The sequence below is a fragment of the Lepidochelys kempii genome, chromosome 10, assembly GCF_965140265.1.
Source record: "Lepidochelys kempii isolate rLepKem1 chromosome 10, rLepKem1.hap2, whole genome shotgun sequence".
Classification (NCBI taxonomy): domain Eukaryota; kingdom Metazoa; phylum Chordata; order Testudines; family Cheloniidae; genus Lepidochelys; species Lepidochelys kempii.
In genome coordinates this window covers 3583615-3601779 of record NC_133265.1, presented here as the reverse complement: position 1 = coordinate 3601779, position 18165 = coordinate 3583615, and the positions used below count along the sequence as shown (strand labels likewise).

Sequence of the window (18165 nt, the reverse complement as noted above, 5' to 3'; positions counted from 1 at the left end):
GAGAAATCAGCCCAGAGCGGTGCAGAACAAGTCCTACTGGATTCACTGCAGGTGCTCAGTACCTCTGAGGATCAGGCCCCTGGTGGTGGTGGTTTTTTTGGCTTCTTGAACTATATGACTGTTTTCAAACAGCTTCATTGCTCATGGTATGTGTCTGGGTGGTCATAGGGGCATGTTATGGTACAGAACAGGGGGCATATCTGCTGTGGCCCACAATCCACGGGGCTCTGGCAGCCTTCCCCCCCTCCCCCCAGGATTATTTGTCTGATTGTGGGGAGTCTGACAGTGCTGTTCTTCTTTGCCTCCACAGCACACATTTTGCAGAAGATGTGCCTTGACATCTGGTAAGTACCGTACCATCCTTGTGCAGTGCCCACCGCTCCCTCCCGTGTCTCTGGGCCGTTCAGCCTGGCAATCTGTTCCTCTCATCCCCCTGGAGAAACTGCAGCACATCCGCCTTAAAGTGTGCTAGGGTCTAGAATGGACCCCCCAAGCCCACCCCATGTGACCTGTTGTGCCCCAGGCTTTTGGTAGCTCCTCAGATCCAGGCCCTGGGGCTCAGTGGGGAAGTACATGGCTGTGAGCATTGGCATCCTCACTGAGCTCCCAAACCCCACTGCAGCACGTACTGGAGTCAGTGCAGGCTGGAGTGGATTCCCTAGGAGCAAAGTGTTCCAAAGTCCTGGTCAGGAATGTGGAGGGGATAATCTCCAGGACAATAAATGACCCAAGTAGTTTGGCTTTTGATCCCCAGCAGTGACAGACTAGAGCTCTGTTCAGCCCCTCTTCTAGGGATAATTGACATGAGTTTTGACACAGGTGTCGTAAATGCCTCCTTTCCTCCTGTTGTTGTATGCAGTAGTGTTGTACCCGTGTTGGTCCCAGGATATTAGAGAAGCAGGGTGGGTAAGGTCATGGGTGGGGGAGGGATAGCTCAGTGGTTTGAGCATTGGCCTTCTAAACTCAGGGTTGTGAGTTCAATCCTTGAGGGGGCCATTTAGAGATCTGGGGCAAAAATTGGGGCTTGGTCCTGCTTTGAGCAGAGGGTGGGACTAGATGACCTCCTGAGGTCCCTCCCAACCCTGAGATTCTCTGTCTTTTACTGGACTAACTTCTGTGGCTCAAAAGCTTGTCTCTCACCACAGAAGTTGGTCCAGTAAGAGAGATTACCGCACCCAACTTGTCTCCTTTCCTCCCAGCACCCTGCTCATGCCAGCTCCTCCAGCCGCTGATTTCCAGTCAGTCCAAAAATTGAGCCTCTTTTCTTCAATAAACTCCGGTTCAGAAAGCTAGGAGAGGCTCTCAGTCATTTGGCAGCTGAGACGGAGTAGCCAGCACCTCTCTCTGTTGCACACCATGCTATTAAAACCCATCTTTCTCTTTGCTTGGCACATGAACACGAAAGGCACTGTTCCAGCCCAAGGCCCAGCCATGCTGATTGCTGGGCTTTCCCCCTCGTCCAGAGAAGGCTCCCCGAGGGGTTGAGTAAACAGCAGCTCATTCTGCCTAAAGATGTTTGGCTTTCAAGTGAGAAGGCTCCCCCCAATTATCTGCTGATTGTTCCCTGTAACCTCGCCTTGTTCTCGTCTGCTCCTTCCCACCCCAGGGCTCTGAAGCAGGAGGCTTCATAGGTGTGATTTTGGCTCTTTGCTCTGGGGTCTGTCCAGCGAACAAAGGCACCAGAGCAGTGTGTGGAAAAGCATCTGTTCCCTCTTCATCAGAGCTGAGGTGCAGATGTTTGTATTCTCTGCACACAGAGAGAGAAAAGAAATCTCCCACCCCCACCCCACCACCTCTGCCCACTGAGACAGCAGAGAGGTGCCTGGAGCTGAGGTGGGAAAGATGCCTAGCACAAATCAGTCGGGTTTACTGCTCTGTTGACTCAGTGACTTTGGAACAGCACTCCCCCCTTTGCCCCTCAAATAACTGGGATTTGTGCTCCAGGGTCCTGGGGCTCTTTGCAGATCTCTCCCTCGTGCCTGGGGTAGGTGGTGATCACAGCCAGCCATGCCCCAGGCTGAGTGAGTGGCACTGATGCAGCCGACGCCTGCTTGACACTTGAGGAAACGGCACTGGTGCAAATGGCTACACTAGAGGTTTCCCCTGTGGACATTAGAGGCTTGCACTGATGCAGCTGTTCCAGGAGCTGGCTCTGAGGGCTGAAGTCAGGGCTAACTCCCAGCATAGATGAGGTCTTAGAGAAAAGAACCTGCACAAACACCATTGAAAACTGGCCCTCTGAGGCCCAGCTGCCCCTCTGCACTTGGAGTGTCTTAACGAACACCTCTCTCTCCCCTCCCCACTCCCTCTCAGAGAAGTGCCCAGTGGACAACGCCAAGCTGACGGTGGTTGTTAACAATATTGCTGTGGCCGAGCAGATAGGGGAGTTGTTCATTCACTGTAAATATGGCTGCCGGCCCGCCGCCAGCAGCAAGCCCGCTGCCTTCGAGGTGGACCCCCACGGATGCCCCTTTACCATTAAACTGAGCGCCCGGAAGTAAGTGCCTTGTGACCAGAGGATGGACTCTCCGGGGCGGGGCCTCTGTTGCTGGTTTATTGCTCTGTGTTTGCAAAGTTATATGGCTCCTTGCAACAGTTCTGCTCCCATGGTCCTTCTGTCCAGCCCTGTGCTGCTGGGAATGGGGTGGGTGCAGGAGGGGACGCCCTCGCCTCTGTCTTAGTGAGGCGCTAGGGGGCGCTGTGTTGCAGTAGCGGGTGTCAGAACTGACCCAACCGGCCCTGCACAGGGATGTTGTACTGCTGAATGTGATGCCTTTCAGCTGAGATCTAAAACTGAGGCTCTGGCCACCTGTGACAAGGACCACGGGATCTCCAAGAGATGGGGGCATTAAACCCACTACCCTACCTCGATTCCCTTTTGAGGAATTCCCATCCTGCCTCCCTAATCCGCCCCCTGCCCCAACAGCATTTAATTTGCTTCATGTCCTCAGCTGTTGGGTGCTGTTGATCAGCTGCCCTTTCAGCCATCTGTGGAAGGACGGATGCAATTGGAGAAGTTGGTGCTGGCCACATACGTGGCCTGTATATCCTCCACCAATTACAGCCGTATGGTTAAACAGAGGTTCAAAGATAGCTTCCAGCGTCTGAACAAGTGTGTATCTAGAGATGGGGAAGGTTTTGATTAGCCGGAGTTCTCGTAAGGGCTGCTTTGCTCCAGGCCCTGTCAAGCCATATCATTTCCCATCCTCTCTGCATGTTGGTGACTTTCTCTCCTTTGTGCCTTTCCCGGTGTGCACAGAGATCACGAAAGCAGCTGTGATTACAGACCAGTTCGCTGTCCCAATAACCCCAGCTGCCCACCTCTCTTGAAAATGAACCTGGAGGCGCATCTCAAAGAGTGCGAACACATAAAGTGCCCTCATTCCAAATACGGGTAAGCCGTGGGGCTCCGGGGACTGGCACTGGGAGAGCTGGCTGGGCCCCTCACTGCTAGGGTGGTTTGACTCCATTTCTGGATGGCCTTTCAGACACCGGGTCCTTGGGCTAGAGGCAGCTCTGCCCAGGGCTGGGCAGGGCCCTGAGACCGAATCTGGCGCTTGGCCTCACTCTCCGTGGCCAAGAAGGTCTGCAGAAGGGAGCACGTTGAGCTCCCCCACAGGCGAGCATAGCGCACGCTGCTCAGGTGTGACCACTGCTGGCCGTTCGGGAGTGTCCTGAGGAGACTTCAGCAGGAGAGCCTGCTAGAGAGCCTGGCAGGATCTGTCCAGGGCAGAACTGATACAAGGATAATGGAAGTGCAGCTGAGGCCGCTGCTCTGTGTGCTGGAATCCCTGGACAGGAAGGTTTCCTCGTCTGGGAAGTGCCCGGCCTGCAGGACAGAAGACCTGAGGGCACTGGCATGGCTAGGACCCAGTGCCAGAGGTGGAGGAATAGATTCTACTGCTCTGCTGGAAGGTGGCTGTTGTGTGAGGAGACTCCCCATCATGGGGCCATCCCCTGATGTATGACTGCAGAGCTTGGATCTGCTAGAACAGTTGCAATGCACAGACCAGCCTCGGCAATTTGCCAGAAGCCTGGGTGCATGCATGAGGCCCAAGCCAGCACCCGTTGCCAGCTGGAGCTTGCCCCTTGACTTTAACAGCAGCTGGACAGGGCCTTCGCAGAGCACGCGCACTGACATAATACTTTGGATCCTGCCTGGGATCTGCTTGTTCTTGCAACTTCCTGGAGAGACGGATCGCAAAAGCCTACTTGGGCAAGTTCCTCAGGTGCAGAGCTCAGCCTCAGCCTTCTCCTGTGGTTACAGGGGAGGGGTGGCTGCAGCCATGACTGGCCTTTGGGCACCTCAGCCCTTAGTGGAAGCCCTGCAGCACCACAGAGATCCCTCCAGAGGGGAGTGGGGCGCAAGAGCGTTCGCCCTGTAGCTGTCTAAATGCCCAGCCCAGGAGCCAGTGAGCACTAGGCCCTCCCAACAGAGCCTCACTCCAGCCTTCATCTCTCCCCCTTCCCTCCAGGTGTACGTTCATAGGAAATCAAGACACCTATGAGACTCACTTGGAGATGTGTAAGTTTGAGGGGCTGAAGGAGTTCCTGCAGCAGACAGACGACCGCTTCCATGAGATGCAGGTGGCAATGGCTCAGAAGGACCAAGAAATCGCCTTCCTGCGCTCAATGCTGGGCAAGCTCTCAGAGAAGATTGACCAGTTGGAGAAGAACCTGGAGCTCAAGTTTGGTGAGTCTCCAGGCCAAGGGCATGGCTCCTCCTTCAGGGCTTTACAGCTAGGTGGTCATGTTTGTCAAGTGTTTAAACTTTCCATTCACACCATAGTGAAAACTAGCTGTGGGCAAACCTCAGGAGGGTCAGGGATTCCTTTTGGCTGAACAACCAAAATTCAGCTGATCTTCGGAGCTTCCTGGATTTCTTGGGTCTGCAGGGTGGGGGCCTGATCCATCAGTTCTTATGCTGGAAATAATTTCCCTTGGGAATTTTAAAGTCCCTTATTAAGGTTTACCACGACTCAGCTTCCACACAAGTGTTTCTTTATTAGTCCAACGGCCACTGGGTCTTAATTACATCCAAATATCAGTACAGGCATATACACACACACACACACACACACATTTTATATCCTAACAGCAACACAATTGTAAGCATTGGCCGAAATACTCACAGCACAATCAGGCCTGGGAGATTCCTTCCCATTGTGGAGTAACTCCAAAGGGGTACGAAAAAGGCTCAGCTAGAGAAACATCTACAAGCCTTGCTTCTTATACCCCAGAACAAAGAAGTGATGTTCCTGCTGGTTAGTGAACGTCAGCCAAAGACACAAAAGGGAGTCGGGGTTTAACCCTGGACCCGGGGCCCAATTAACCAGTGTGTTTATATTTCTGTTAGTTCAACCCCAGCCTTCAGTAAGGTAACTGCAGTATTTCCAGGGTCATGACAAATGTAACACAAACAACCCATTATCTGTGCAAATACCCTGTGACAGTGAGTGAGTTTCCTGGCCAGGCGGCCCTGGGGTTGACAGACCTGCCATTCTGTCGCCCTAGATGTGCTGGATGAGAACCAAAGCAAGCTGAGCGAGGACCTGATGGAGTTCCGCCGGGATGCCTCCATGCTAAACGTGAGTCCTTTGCAGGATACAGGGTGGCGTGGAGGAGCCTGTCCATTGTATTCAGCAGTGGTTCTGGTTGGCAGGGGATTCTGGTGAAGAAAGGGTTAACAGCATGTACCTGTAAAGCTTCTCTTCTCTTGGGCGGGGGAGACCCGGGTTAGGGCTTCAAAATGGCCAAGATCCAATTCTCTCCGCATTGGCTCTGTTCGCCCCCAGTTTTGTTTTTGTCGTAGCCAGGCAGGGATCCCTGTGTGTGCCAGGTGCAAAGGGCTCCAGAGCACAGCTGGAATCTGGCCCCAGTGGACAGCCCAGCAGGACACTTGTTGCAAGTAGCCAGGGCTTTGCCCAGAACTCTAGCACTTCTGGGCCTTTCTTTGCAGCCAGGGATCGGCCCAGGGCCTGCCACAAGCGTGGCTGGTTCTTTGGGTCTTTACCGCGGTTCTCTCTTACCACTGGCAGGAGAATTGTGCAGAGCCACAATCACCGTCTAGTACTAGCATGTAGCAGGCCCTTGGCAGCCCTTTCTGGCACTTCTCAGGGCATTGATAGGATCACCTTCCAGCCAGGGTTCAGGTGGGACACGTCCCGCCAGCAGCGCACACCCCAGCTCTGTGCGTGCTCCCCATGGCTGAGTACAGAGAGCGCTAGCCCTGACTGACACAGAGCCAGCCAGCTCCATGGGAGATAGCAAGGTCTGGGCCCCAGAGCACTTTGTCGAGTCACCCCTGCAATATTTTCAAGTAAAGTGGATTTCGAAAGCACCGCAGAATGAGTAGCTCCTCATGACTGCCTGGCTCTGCCCGGTGTCAGTTTTAGGAAGAGGAAGGATCATGCATTTTGAAAGGTGTACGAGTGTCCATATCCATACCCTGATCCCGGGAAGACCCAGGCTGAGCCCTGTACCCACAGGAGTGTGGAAGCAGATGTCTGCTCACCTCTGCAGAGACAACATGCATGGCTATAAGGAAGGTGCTTCCAGACCTCCACTTTCCTCTGGCCAGAGAATGAACCCCCTGGGTGGGCAGTGCCAGGCGCTCCTGTCCTCAGTCAGGAGGATGCTGGCTTGAGTTCTCAGCGTTTGTAGGGGAGGTATTAAAGCAGTGGCTCAGACTCTGTGGGAAGCCTAGTGGAGCACCTGCCAGTTCCAGGACTCTGGATTGATTTCAGTTGCTCGGCTCCTAACCCCGCTTGGTTTGTTTTTCAGGATGAACTGTCCCACATCAACGCCCGCCTCAACATGGGCATCTTAGGATGTGAGTACACGCTTGATGCTCTCTCCCTCGGCTTGCCCCAGAACGTTAGGCTTGTTGTTAGGATTTCTCAGCAGATCCCTTTTGGAGCAGTAACCGTGTTGTGTCGGCAAAGCATCAGCTGACTCAGTGTATTTCCCATAATGCATTTCAGGCTAGTGTAACACTCCAGCTATTGTCTGTCACTAGAGGGCTCAGTAGAGCCCTCCCCTCTGAGCTCCATGGCCGGTTCTGTGCTGGCGGGGCTTAGCATCATGATTCCCCTAACCCTCTCCTGCCTCTTCTCACTCCACAGCGTATGATCCTCAGCAGATCTTCAAATGCAAGGGGACCTTTGTCGGGCACCAAGGCCCTGTCTGGTGTCTGTGTGTTTACTCCATAGGAGACTTGCTTTTCAGTGGCTCCTCAGACAAAACCATTAAGGTAAGAGCCTCCCAGCATTTGCATGCATTAGACAGGACCACCCACTCCTCCGTTGGGCTCTGAGTTTACCTGCCCAGCCCTAGGTTGGAGCTGAAATGGCTCTTCCCAGCTACACCTGGGCCGGAAGCATTGTTCAGTTATCGGCAGGAAGATGCCAGACCTCCGAGTCTCATCTCGGGAGAGAAATACAGGCTTTGGAGATCCGTATGAAAATCTGATCCTGATCTCGCTCCTGCTGTTCATGTTTACACCTTGTCCCAATCTCAGCATTTTAGCTGCTAATTCTTTATTTTCCATGGTGGCTAAAGCCCTTTTAGACGCTGAAAAACAAACCAGGTTTTCCCTACGAAATGTGCCCATTTTACAGACATTGTTTGCTTTCCCTTGTCCTGCTTTTGAGTAGAGCAAACTGACAGTCCCACCAAAACAATAGTTTCAAACGTTATCCTGGCCAGCCACCAGTGTCACAATGATTGACTGATGGATGGATGTCAGCAAAGCTCTGGGAATTGTGTATTTCACTGATTATTAGAAAACAGGGTGCCTATAGACCCTACACAAACAGAGACGGTCGTGGTTTAATCTTGGTTCTTTTTGGTTTATTTATTTAAGGGCTGGGAGCCATGACTTCTGGGTTCCAATCCTGCTTGAGCCGCTGACGCTCAGATCTGGGGCAAGTCACTTGAGGCCTTGTTGGCTGGATTTTCTCCCCAGGGGAGCTGAGCTCTCTCTGCTCCTGTTGACATCAGTGAATGCTGTGTGTATTCAGCACCAATGGCAATTGGCCGGGTCATCTATCTGGGCCTTATTTACCCATCCATACGCTGGGAGTAATAATTCTTAACGACCTGTGGCCGAGGGGCATTGGAAGCCTTAGTGCATGGGAAGTGGCAAGTGCTTAAAGATCTGAGGCTGGCAAAGCATAACTCCTAGTGTTCCATTTGTCTGCATTTTTCTCCCAACACTTTGAATTCTGAGATAAAGGATGTGGTTTTAAACCTGGTTTCCATTGGCTGGAGCCACAAATGCCAACATGTAGGCATGGTGGGGTATCTAAGCGGGGAGGCCGGGCTAGAAAAGCAGGCCCAATCTTGGTTAGCAGGAACTTCCCTCTTCTCTCTGCCTGTGTCCTGCTCTCCCAGCATGGAAAGCTGTTGCTATAGGGTTGGTTTTGAGGTCACTTGTACAAATAGCATGTAATACTCAGCAGCTGAAATCCCCATGCAGCAGGAATGATAATGGGGAACACAAATTCTTCATGCTCAACCACTGGGAGTGATGAGAAAAGAAGCAGGGAAAGCTAGCTGTGCAGTGACTAGCCCTCACCACCCGTGTGTTTGCCTGATTCCATCAGCTGAAATTGCCTGGCACTTTCTTAGTACGGTTTTTAGGAAAGTTTGTTGTCTGCCCTAGCGCTGTGGAGCTGCTGTGGCTGCATTTCAGTGTTTGGTGTCCCTTGGAAATTCAGTGTGACCCTGCTTGCGAAATTTCCTTTCCTAGATGTGCTCATCTCTGCCGGTCAGACAGGAAAACGGGTGCACAGATGCCACAGGAAACAGCTGACTGATTTCCCTGCTCTCCTGGCTCAGCTGACTTCCTGCTCTGATCCCCAGCTGCTCTCTAGTGCAGGCATGTGATCTCCTGCTAACTTGTCTTTCCTGTTAGGTGTGGGATACCTGCACTACATACAAGTGCCAAAAGACCTTGGAGGGCCACGATGGAATTGTCCTGGCTCTCTGCATTCAGGGGTGAGTGGAGTGGATGATTTTTGTGCCGCTGGCAGGGGAAATGGGGAATTGCGACGAGAGACTTGTGGTCTGTCCTCTGGCCTCTCCTAATTAGTGAATTATTAGAAGAGGGACTAAGATGTTAATTTCCTTCCTCATTCTGACCTGAGCACGTGCACCAGGCTTTTACACACATGTGGATTGGAGGGGCCAGAATCCCAGATCTCCCCTTTTAATAAGCCAGAGGGACAAATGGGCCAGGTCATCGGAGTGAAAAGCCCCTTCGTCCCAACGCCCGCTCACCACAGCCGCACCAGCCCTGCCGTCTGGGAGATGATGAGCCTAGTGTTTTGTTGGGGGGCGGGGGGTGTCGCACCGGCTCCTTTCCTCTGAGCAGGCAAGGGTGGGGTGAGGAGGGTCTGAAAGGTGCGAGAATCCTGTTTCTGACCTTTGTGTCCTGGGAGCAGAGCCCCAGGGACAGCTGAAATCCCATAGGTGGCTCTCCCTTGCTGACGCCCTTTCATTTTCTTGTGACGTTACAGGAACAAGCTCTACAGCGGCTCTGCTGACTGCACCATCATTGTGAGTATGTGGGGCCGCCCTGGCTACAAATCAGCACGTGGGAGGTTACAGGGTGGCCCCTGGCTGCTAGAGCACAATAGCCTGTGAAAAGCAGCACCTCAAATGTCCTCTTGGCTGGGAATGGCCTGAGAGAGCGAGAGAACAACTGAATCCCTTGCGTGTGGTTTCCCCATCCCAGGGATGAATTTGTTTGGGTTTTATAATAATAAAAGGTGGGCGTTTGTGTCTTTCAAGTGTCCTAGACTTGACTAGACCCCCCAGTGCAGGGAGTAGGAGGCCCGGGCATTGGACTGGCTCAGGGATGACCATACGTAGCTTGGAATAAGTAACAAGTTCTAATCCAGCAGTGGCTTCCTGGGAAGGCTCTGGCCTGCCACACGAGGGACCAGACCTCCAGCTTCTGTGGCCAGCCAGGGTTGGGAGTGTGGCCCCTAGCCACTGAATGCTCACCACTTCTTCTGGCTGATTAGCAAGAGGCTGTGTTAGTGTCTGGGATGAGAGTCCCACGCAGGAGCCCTCCAGCCGAACCTACGCCCATCAGAGAGGGGCTGTAAAGAGAGGCCTAGATCCTCTGGGCACGGCTGCCCTCTATCACCCACCCAGCAGAATAGCTCCTGTGTGACAACTGCCCTTGCTGTGTTTTCCTGCGGGGGGGTATTTCCAGGGCAGGTAGGCGAGAGGGGAGACTGCAGGGGGTTTCCAGAGCAGGCCAATCCCTAACCAATTTTGTCTTCCTTTTTGAGGTCTGGGATATTCAGACCTTGCAGAAGGTGAACACCATCCGAGCACATGACAATCCTGTTTGCACTTTGGTCTCCTCACACAACATGCTGTTCAGTGGCTCCCTTAAAGCCATTAAGGTAGGGGGCTGAGAAGGCACCTGCTGGGGTTGGGTGGCCATTTGGGGCCAAGTTGGCCGGCAAGAAAAGGCTCTTTTGGCCTTGTGTGCGTATGTCGGCACGTGGCCTGGTTAGCGTTGCAGCGTGAGCTTAGGGGGAGCAGACACTAGGAAGGACGGCCAGTGCTCCCTGCCGCCGAGGCTGCAAGCAGATTCTGGAGCAGCTGCCTGAAGAGCCTTGTTTGTTTCTGTTGACTCCTAAAAATCGGAGGCTGGGGGCAAGTGTGTAGCTGGTGTGTACTTGTGCAAACACACAAACCCATACGGGGGGCTCGTGTACCATGTGCTTACAGCAGAGGGCTGGGATCAGGGCCAAGATGGCCACAAGGGAGCAGTGATTTCAGGTGCCTCTGGTTTTGGGTGTCTGACACCGCCGCTCTCACTTCTCCCCCTACATGCAAGGGCCAGGATGGGATCAAGGCCCCACTTCCACTCTCTTTGGGGACCTTGTGTTGTCTCTGCACAGAGGTGGATTTCGTGCGGGAAGCAGCCCTGCAGAGTTAGTCGTAGCCATTTGGACTGGTCTTTCTGACCACAGTGGCCCTGCTTAGCAGTGTGCAAGCTGACCCATCGCGTCCCTTTCCAATCCCTGTGTATGTGTGTGCACCTGCCACAGGTCTGGGACATCGTGGGCACCGAACTCAAGCTGAAAAAGGAATTGACAGGTCTCAATCACTGGGTGCGAGCACTTGTGGCTTCTCAAAACTATCTGTACAGTGGGTCTTACCAAACAATCAAGGTAAGTACGCTGATGGCATGCAAGAGCACTAACTTCCTGTCTGGGCAAAACCAAAGGCAGCCAGGAGCACTCTGCGGCGTGCTTTCACAGCTGTTACGTCACTGGCACATTGGAGCTTACGCAGGCGACTGTGGCTGGTAGGTTCCCAGCTTTGCAGTCATATCAGAGTTTGGCAGGTCCACGCTGCTGCAGCTGCTGTTTGGCATTAGCTGAGACAAACGCTGCCAGGTAGCCGTGGCCCTTCTCCAGCTGCTGGGACATTATGGACCATTCTCCTGACGGACACTCCTGCCGAGAAGAGAAGAGGGGCAGTGTCTGGGCTGCAGAAACACCGTCAATCTGCATTTGGTTCCCGTAAGAGTCATGTCTTTGCTGGCCCAGTCCCTGCTTGTTAACTTAGCAGCTGGTGTCTGGACTGTGGTAGAAAGTTGGGGTACGTTGTGCCCGGCACCCACTGCTCCTGCCCGGCTCTGCTGTAGCACCCTCCCCATCCTGTGACATTGGGGCCACCTCCCCTTCCCTTCCTGGGACAGAACCAGGCTCGAGGCTGGTTCTGCTGGGCCCAGCTCTGTATTTTGCTGCCTGTCAGACGCTGGCTATGGGAGTGGTGCAGCTCATGCCTCACTAGGAACTTGGCCAAGAGCCTTTCCACCTGTTGCTGACCCATTGGCCCTGCCTGGTTCAGAGCCACTGGCCCCAACGGGCCCTCCAGCCGGTCTGGAAAGGCACCTCCAGCTACGCACTGAGAGGAATCCAGTGTACCGCTCTGCGGCTTGCGCGTTCCTCTTGAGCCCGGGCTGCTGCACTGGGGCGACGCTGACCTGGGCGGGGACTGTTTCAGATCTGGGACATCCGGAACCTGGAGTGTGTCCATGTGCTGCAGACGTCAGGAGGCAGCGTGTACTCCATCGCCGTGACCAACCATCACATTGTGTGCGGCACCTACGAGAACCTCATCCATGTAAGAACACAGAGTCTGGCGACGGGGCAGGAAGTGCAGCCCTGCCGCTCCCTCCCTGCAGAACAGGGGCACAGCATGGCTAGCCATGCCCAGGATATCCCCAGCATCTGCTGTGCCAACAGGCCCACCTCCCTCCTGCCCAGCGGGCTGACGGAGCCTCCCTGGGGAATGAGAGATGGGCTATCCAGGCAATGTGCTTTCCCATTCCTTAGGGGCTGGCCTGAGACCCACCCTCTCGGTGCTGGGGGTGCCAGGCAGTCAGAGGATGCTGTTACCGTCTCTGAGTGCAGTTCCAGTGCCTGTAATCCCGGACGCTGGCCTAGCTTTCTCCTGCTCTGCACCCTTGTCCGCTGGCTGCGGTGCCTCGTCACGCTGAGCCGTCTCTCTCCTATTCTCCTCGCTCAGGTCTGGGATATCGAGTCTAAGGAGCAGGTGCGCACGCTGACCGGGCACGTGGGGACGGTGTATGCCCTGGCCGTCATCTCCACGCCGGACCAAACCAAAGTCTTCAGCGCGTCGTACGATCGCTCTCTTAGGGTACGTGCTGCCGTGGCCTTGCCTAGCCGGGGGAGAGTCTCCTGAGGTGCAGCTCGCGTGGCTGAGGGGGAAGCAGCGTTGGGAGGCTAGTCCCCATGTAGACCTCACACCCTTCCCTCTCCACCTGCAGCCCGTGGGTCTTATAGCACTCCTTTGCTTTTAGGCTCTCAGTGTCAGGTAAGGAGGGGACTGGGAGTGAGGGGTCTTGGGCCACTCCGCTGTGTGTTCCTCAGGCCCTTCAGCTGTAAAACGGGGCTAGGTGCGGCCCTGTGTGATGGGAGCAGCTGCAGTGTCTTAATGTTTGGAAAGCCCCCAAACAAGGCTGCAGAGCGCTGCTGTTCCCGATGACAGTGACTAGTGATGCCACAGTGCAGAGCCGCACAGAACCTGTTCAATACAGCCTAGTCTGGCTCTGGCCTGGGACTCGGGAGAGCTGGGGTTAGTACCCGTGGCTGTGGGGCACTGTGCCGCTGAACTGAAGGAGTGAGAGGGAGGCAGATGATGTGGTGCTGGGACCATGTCCATACCCAGACAGCTGGGACATGGTGACGCACAGACACACTGTCTCAGTTCAGTGCCCCAGGCCCGGCTCCCATAACTAACCCGAGTCCCTGGGAGAGTACCACAGGTCACCGAAGGGCAAGGGAGGCCTCTAGGCTGGGGGTGGAGAATTCTCCGGGTTGTTCGCACCCCCAGGTTGTTTCCTTCCCTTCGTGGCCAGAACCCTCTCCTCTGAGCCCCCTTGGTGCCTGGGAAGACAGGCCTTGCGGTCCCCGGCTTCACATTCACCCATCCTGGCATGTGCTTCCAGGTGTGGAGCATGGACAACATGATTTGCACTCAGACGCTGCTGCGGCACCAGGGCAGTGTGACGGCGCTCGCGGTCTCCAGGGGCCGCCTCTTCTCCGGCGCTGTGGACAGCACTGTTAAGGTCGGTCGCCCCTGAGCTTTCCCACTGCAGCTTCCTCCCCGTGCGGGAGAACCCAGCAGCTTGTCCTGAGTGGAGGGGGTAGAATTACCAGCTGAGACTATCCTCGTGAGCCCACTCCCTGAGCCCTGCCCTGCGGGGGGCGCGGTTTGGGGAGAGCAGCTGTTGCCACGACGTGTCCACTCTCTGGGGTTCCTGGGCAGGCCAAGAGCTCCCCTTTCCTCCTGGCTCGCTAGGACAGCAGCTGGGGTCGGGGAGCAGAACGGGCCCCAGCTGGCCAGCAGGGATCGCTATGGGCTCAGCTTTGAGAAGGGCATTTTGGGGAAGGGCGCGGAAGGAACCAGCTGTGTTCCCTTGACTGACCTAGATCCTTGTTCACCCGTCCCTCTCTGCCCCCACAGGTCTGGACGTGCTAACGGCACGGATCCTGCACCCCGAGCTACCAAAATCTCCTTCTCCTCTGCCAGCCTGTTGGATGACCGACACCGCTCTGACATAGCTGCTGCTGCCCCGCTGCTCACCAGCACCAGCTGCTGCCTTCCATTGGCCACAGAACTGCACCCTCAGCATTGCTAGTCCCTCCGACCTGCCGTCGCCCAGGGACGCCCCAGAAATCAGCCATGTCCCACGTATTTAATGGGAGACCTGGCCTGCTGCCAGGGCCGGTGGGTCACTGCGGTTCTCTGCACTGCACACAGCACGGGGCAGGGGTTTGTGAGCATAGTGTCACCACAGCAGAGCCTGACCAAGGCTGGCTGGGCCGTTCGGGCCAAGCACGGTGCAGTTGGCGTGGGATGCCAGGCGGCAGTGGGACAGCACAACTCAGCTGGTCACAGCAGAGCCTGTCGAGGAAGCAAAGAACCAGGAGCGAGGTCACTTTGCAAACAGGAGAACGGAGCTTCAGCCTTGCCCTCTGCTCGGGTTCGCACGGGCCCCTCCCTGTCTCTCTTGTATTTAATTGGACTGCCCAGACGATAGCGAGCTGTTGTTTGGCCTTTGAAGAGGAATCTTCCTTGTGTAGCCAGGTACGATTTTTACACCACAAGCTAGTTCTCTGATCAAGTAACACAAGCGCATTGGTTCACCCTCCCTGTAATTACAGTCTCCACATTAAAGAGAAAAAGCCTCTGTTGCATTTTTACTCACGTTTTCTACGGTTTTTAAGATTGTAATATAATTGGATTATTTCTTCATTGACAATAAAAGTGGAAAGTTGTTCCAGGCACGTGTGAGTTACTGGGGGGGGGCTCGCTGGGGGAGGGCCAGCTGCCACCTGCCTGGCCTTCCACGGGCACGCACTTCCCAACCCCGCACACCTGGGCAGGGGAGCTCGTCCCTGCGCCAGGCACAGCAGGTGTGGGAGGCCACTAGGGATATGTCTACACAGCCGCTAGACGCTTGCAGCTGGCCTGAGCCCCGTGAGCCCGAGTCAGCTAAGGGCTGTTTCACTGCTGTGTAGACTTCTGGGCTTTGCTGGATCCCGGGCTCTGGGACCCTGCGAGGGTCACAGAGCTGGGGCTGCAGCCTGAGCCCCGCATTCTGCAGAGCAATGAAACAGCCCCACAGCATGAGCTGGCAGACACCAGCCAGGGGGTTTTCTTTGCAGTGTAGACATAGGGTAAGACAAGAGCCATGAGAAGTGAATGGCGTGGCACCAGCAGGGGTGAAGTGGTTTCTTAAAAAATTCTTCTCCCATTAGAATTGGGGCTTTCCCATCCGTACACTCGACAACTGCGGCAGCAAGCTGAAGCGGTTCAGGGCCACGCGGTGGGTGAGAATCAGGTGGTGTCTCTGAGCCAAGGCGCCGATCGGCTACTGGCAGCAAAGTAAGCCAGCAGGAATGGAGTAACTGGCAGTAGCTGGCTCACTAGCCTTGTCGGGGGTAGTCTAAGCGAATCCCTGTCTCCCCGCATTACCTCCCCTTGGTATAATCCCTGGCACTGGAGAGCTAAAGCTGCATCATGGCTGCGAGGGCCCTGGCGAGACCGGTATCAACAGAGCTTTAAGGTGGTTGTGGCCCAAGGGTGTTAAACACTGCGTATTTGCCCCTTAGCTGAGGGCAAAAGCCATGGGAAAGCGTCTCCTACCATGTCTCCTAGAACTACACCCACTGCCTTGCAGAGCAACAGGGCGGGTAGTTGGGGGCTGATGAAGAGAGGCCTTGGTGTATTTGTAAGCAAGGAGAGGGGGTGGATCCCATGGGACGAGCACTGCAGCTTCTCCTGGGGCCTTTAGCGGCTGTGGCCCCGGAACTAGGCTTGCCCTAATGAAGGGTTGCAAGCACCCTGGGTCAGCATGGGTGGGTTATACCCATAGGTAAGGAGGGTCCAGGCCAAAAGCTGCACAGGGAGGCACTGACAGCGCATGAAAACAGCTTCTTGTTCCGGTGGCTCATTCCCTGCTGTGACGAAGTGGGACTGTTCTTGATGTTTCCTCCGAGTGGTGTGGGGGTGCCTCGGTTTCCCCTGGGTAGTTCTTGGGTGTCTAGGGGGTGGGGTAAGGGTGTATGATCATTGCAGAGCCCTAGAGGGCAGGTGTGGGCAGGAGTCTGGACACAGAGAATGGCCAACACCCTGTTTCCTGGCAACTGATGGCCTGGGCCCTTCCCCCCTGCCAGGTGAGAGCTAAAGGGTTGGAGAACAAAGGAATCAGGTGACCTCCTGGCCTGGGAAAGGGACAAAGCCCAGAGGAGGAGGGGCTGGAGGGAGTTTCAGTTTCGGGCTGGCTGGGACATGGAGTGAAGTGCAGACGGGGTTGTCTGGCTCACTGCCCCCCAAAATGGACCCAGCTGAGGGGTCCTGTTCTCTGCACCTCCAAGCTCTGTGTTAGACCATGTTCCTGTCGTCTAATAAACCTCTGTTTTACTGGCTGGCTGAGAGTCCCGTCTGACTGCGGAGTTGGGGTGCAGGACCCTCTGGCTTCCCCAGGACCCCGCCTGAGCGGCCTCGCTGGGGGAAGCGCACGGAGGGGCAGAGGATGCTGAATGCTCCGAGGTCAGACCCAGGAAGGTGGAAGCTGTGTGAGCTGTGTGTCCTGAAGACAGGCTGCTCCCAGAAAGGCGACTGCCCCAGAGTCCTGACTGGCTTCATGGGGAGCAGTTCCAGAGCATCGCCCAGGGACTCCGTGACACCTGCCCCTGCCACCATCGGCACCGCGGGGGTTGGAAACGGAACAGGCGTGGAGGGAGCCTGGCCCAGCTTGTGCGCCTTCCACCCTGCCCAGCAGGCTTTGCCTTGACCCTGGGTAAGGGCCCACACGGGGCCGTTACACAAAAAGGGGTGCCCCACTGTCTGGGCTCCTCGGGCTTCACCAGAGGTGCGGGGGGCTCACCAACCCCACTGTTCGAAAGCATTTCAGACTAAATATTTCATTTGTAACATAGTAACGCTCACCTAAAGAGACATTCCCACACAGCGGCTGGCTCCAAAGAGCAGGCCGCGAATGCCCCAGCCTCACGGGGGCCTTGAGGAACCGTCACGTACCCCGCTTAAACTGCTCTGGCTGCGGCAGCACCGTTAGCCAAATGCACGGGGCTCAGCCCCCCTGGGCTGACCTGAGGCAGTGAAGAGGTCGTCCCACGATGCTTAAACTCCACCACCTCCTTCGCTGGCTGCCTAAGCTAGGTGTAAGCAGGGGCAAGGCCCTGCTACTGTGGGGCACTTTCCTGGTTTATACACTACCCCGGTGAAGTGGGCTCGCGAAAGGCCGAGAGTCCTCGTTCCCATGGCCTTTACCCAGAGGCCTGCCTGAGCTCGAGGACTCCCCTTCCACTCTGCTGTCTGGCAACGTGCTCATAAGCCTGACTAGGCTGGCCCAGGAGTCCGGGGCGGGGGGGACTGGACCCCCCCAATCTTATCGTGGTCACTTTGGCCAGGGGTTAGGGTGTCCCCACTCAAGGGCACTGTCTTCACACTGGACTCTTTCCTGAGCCACTGATCATTACAGCTAGTTCAAAGCAAAGACAATTTACTAACCAGCAGCCAATTAGGAAAACAATGGTAACGGGTGAAGTTAAAACACATCACCCACCCACTGTGTGGCCCGGGGACATCACACCCGGTAGTCACTGGGCCCCAGTCTGGCCCTCACCGTCCCAGGCCCTGGCTATGCTGCAGGTCGGACACTTGCTCTGGTGGTGGCCACACATTCTTAGGCTCGAGGTGGCAGGACCCTTCTTCCCAGCATCATCCCCACCCTGTTGGGGTTACGATCCCCCCCAAGTCTGGCCGGCCCTGGGTCCCCCTCACGCTCCCCAGCCCCAGCCCCACTCCCTGGTTCTGGCCAGCCATGCTGCTCCCCAGGCCCCGGCTCTCCCCTTACCTCTGCCCCAGGCAGCCCCAGCTCCCAGGGAGGGTGAGCCCTCCTTACCCCCCCCCCCGTCATTGACCAGCCTGCCTTGTCAATCAGGCTGCCCTAGCATGTTGGCTTCGCCTCATTGGCTCTGGGAGCTTGTCAAGCTCAGGGGCCCTGATTTCTCATTGACTCTGGCCCTTTCTTGTGGTACTGGGGGCTAGCCAACCCAAAACCCCACTGTGTTTTAG

At 55.7% G+C, this 18165-nt stretch overlaps 2 protein-coding genes across 8 annotated transcripts in view; one reads left to right on the top strand and one right to left on the bottom strand.

The window, feature by feature from the left end:
• Positions 1-14840, top strand: part of TRAF7 (TNF receptor associated factor 7) — a 47511-nt gene extending 32671 nt beyond the window's left edge. For all 7 annotated transcript variants that reach the window (XM_073361690.1, XM_073361684.1, XM_073361686.1 and 4 more), the window contains 15 exons: positions 311-344; positions 2314-2497; positions 3260-3394; positions 4476-4693; positions 5515-5588; positions 6784-6832; positions 7125-7252; positions 8918-9000; positions 9522-9561; positions 10305-10421; positions 11076-11198; positions 12040-12159; positions 12565-12696; positions 13508-13627; positions 14026-14840. In XM_073361690.1, coding sequence (XP_073217791.1) covers positions 311-344; positions 2314-2497; positions 3260-3394; positions 4476-4693; positions 5515-5588; positions 6784-6832; positions 7125-7252; positions 8918-9000; positions 9522-9561; positions 10305-10421; positions 11076-11198; positions 12040-12159; positions 12565-12696; positions 13508-13627; positions 14026-14040 — 1572 coding nt within the window. In that variant the 3' untranslated portion in view covers positions 14041-14840. The remainder of the gene's footprint in view (positions 1-310; positions 345-2313; positions 2498-3259; positions 3395-4475; positions 4694-5514; positions 5589-6783; positions 6833-7124; positions 7253-8917; positions 9001-9521; positions 9562-10304; positions 10422-11075; positions 11199-12039; positions 12160-12564; positions 12697-13507; positions 13628-14025) is intronic.
• CASKIN1 (CASK interacting protein 1) overlaps positions 1-18165 on the bottom strand; it is a 216959-nt gene that overhangs the window by 34599 nt on the left and 164195 nt on the right. The window lies entirely within an intron of this gene.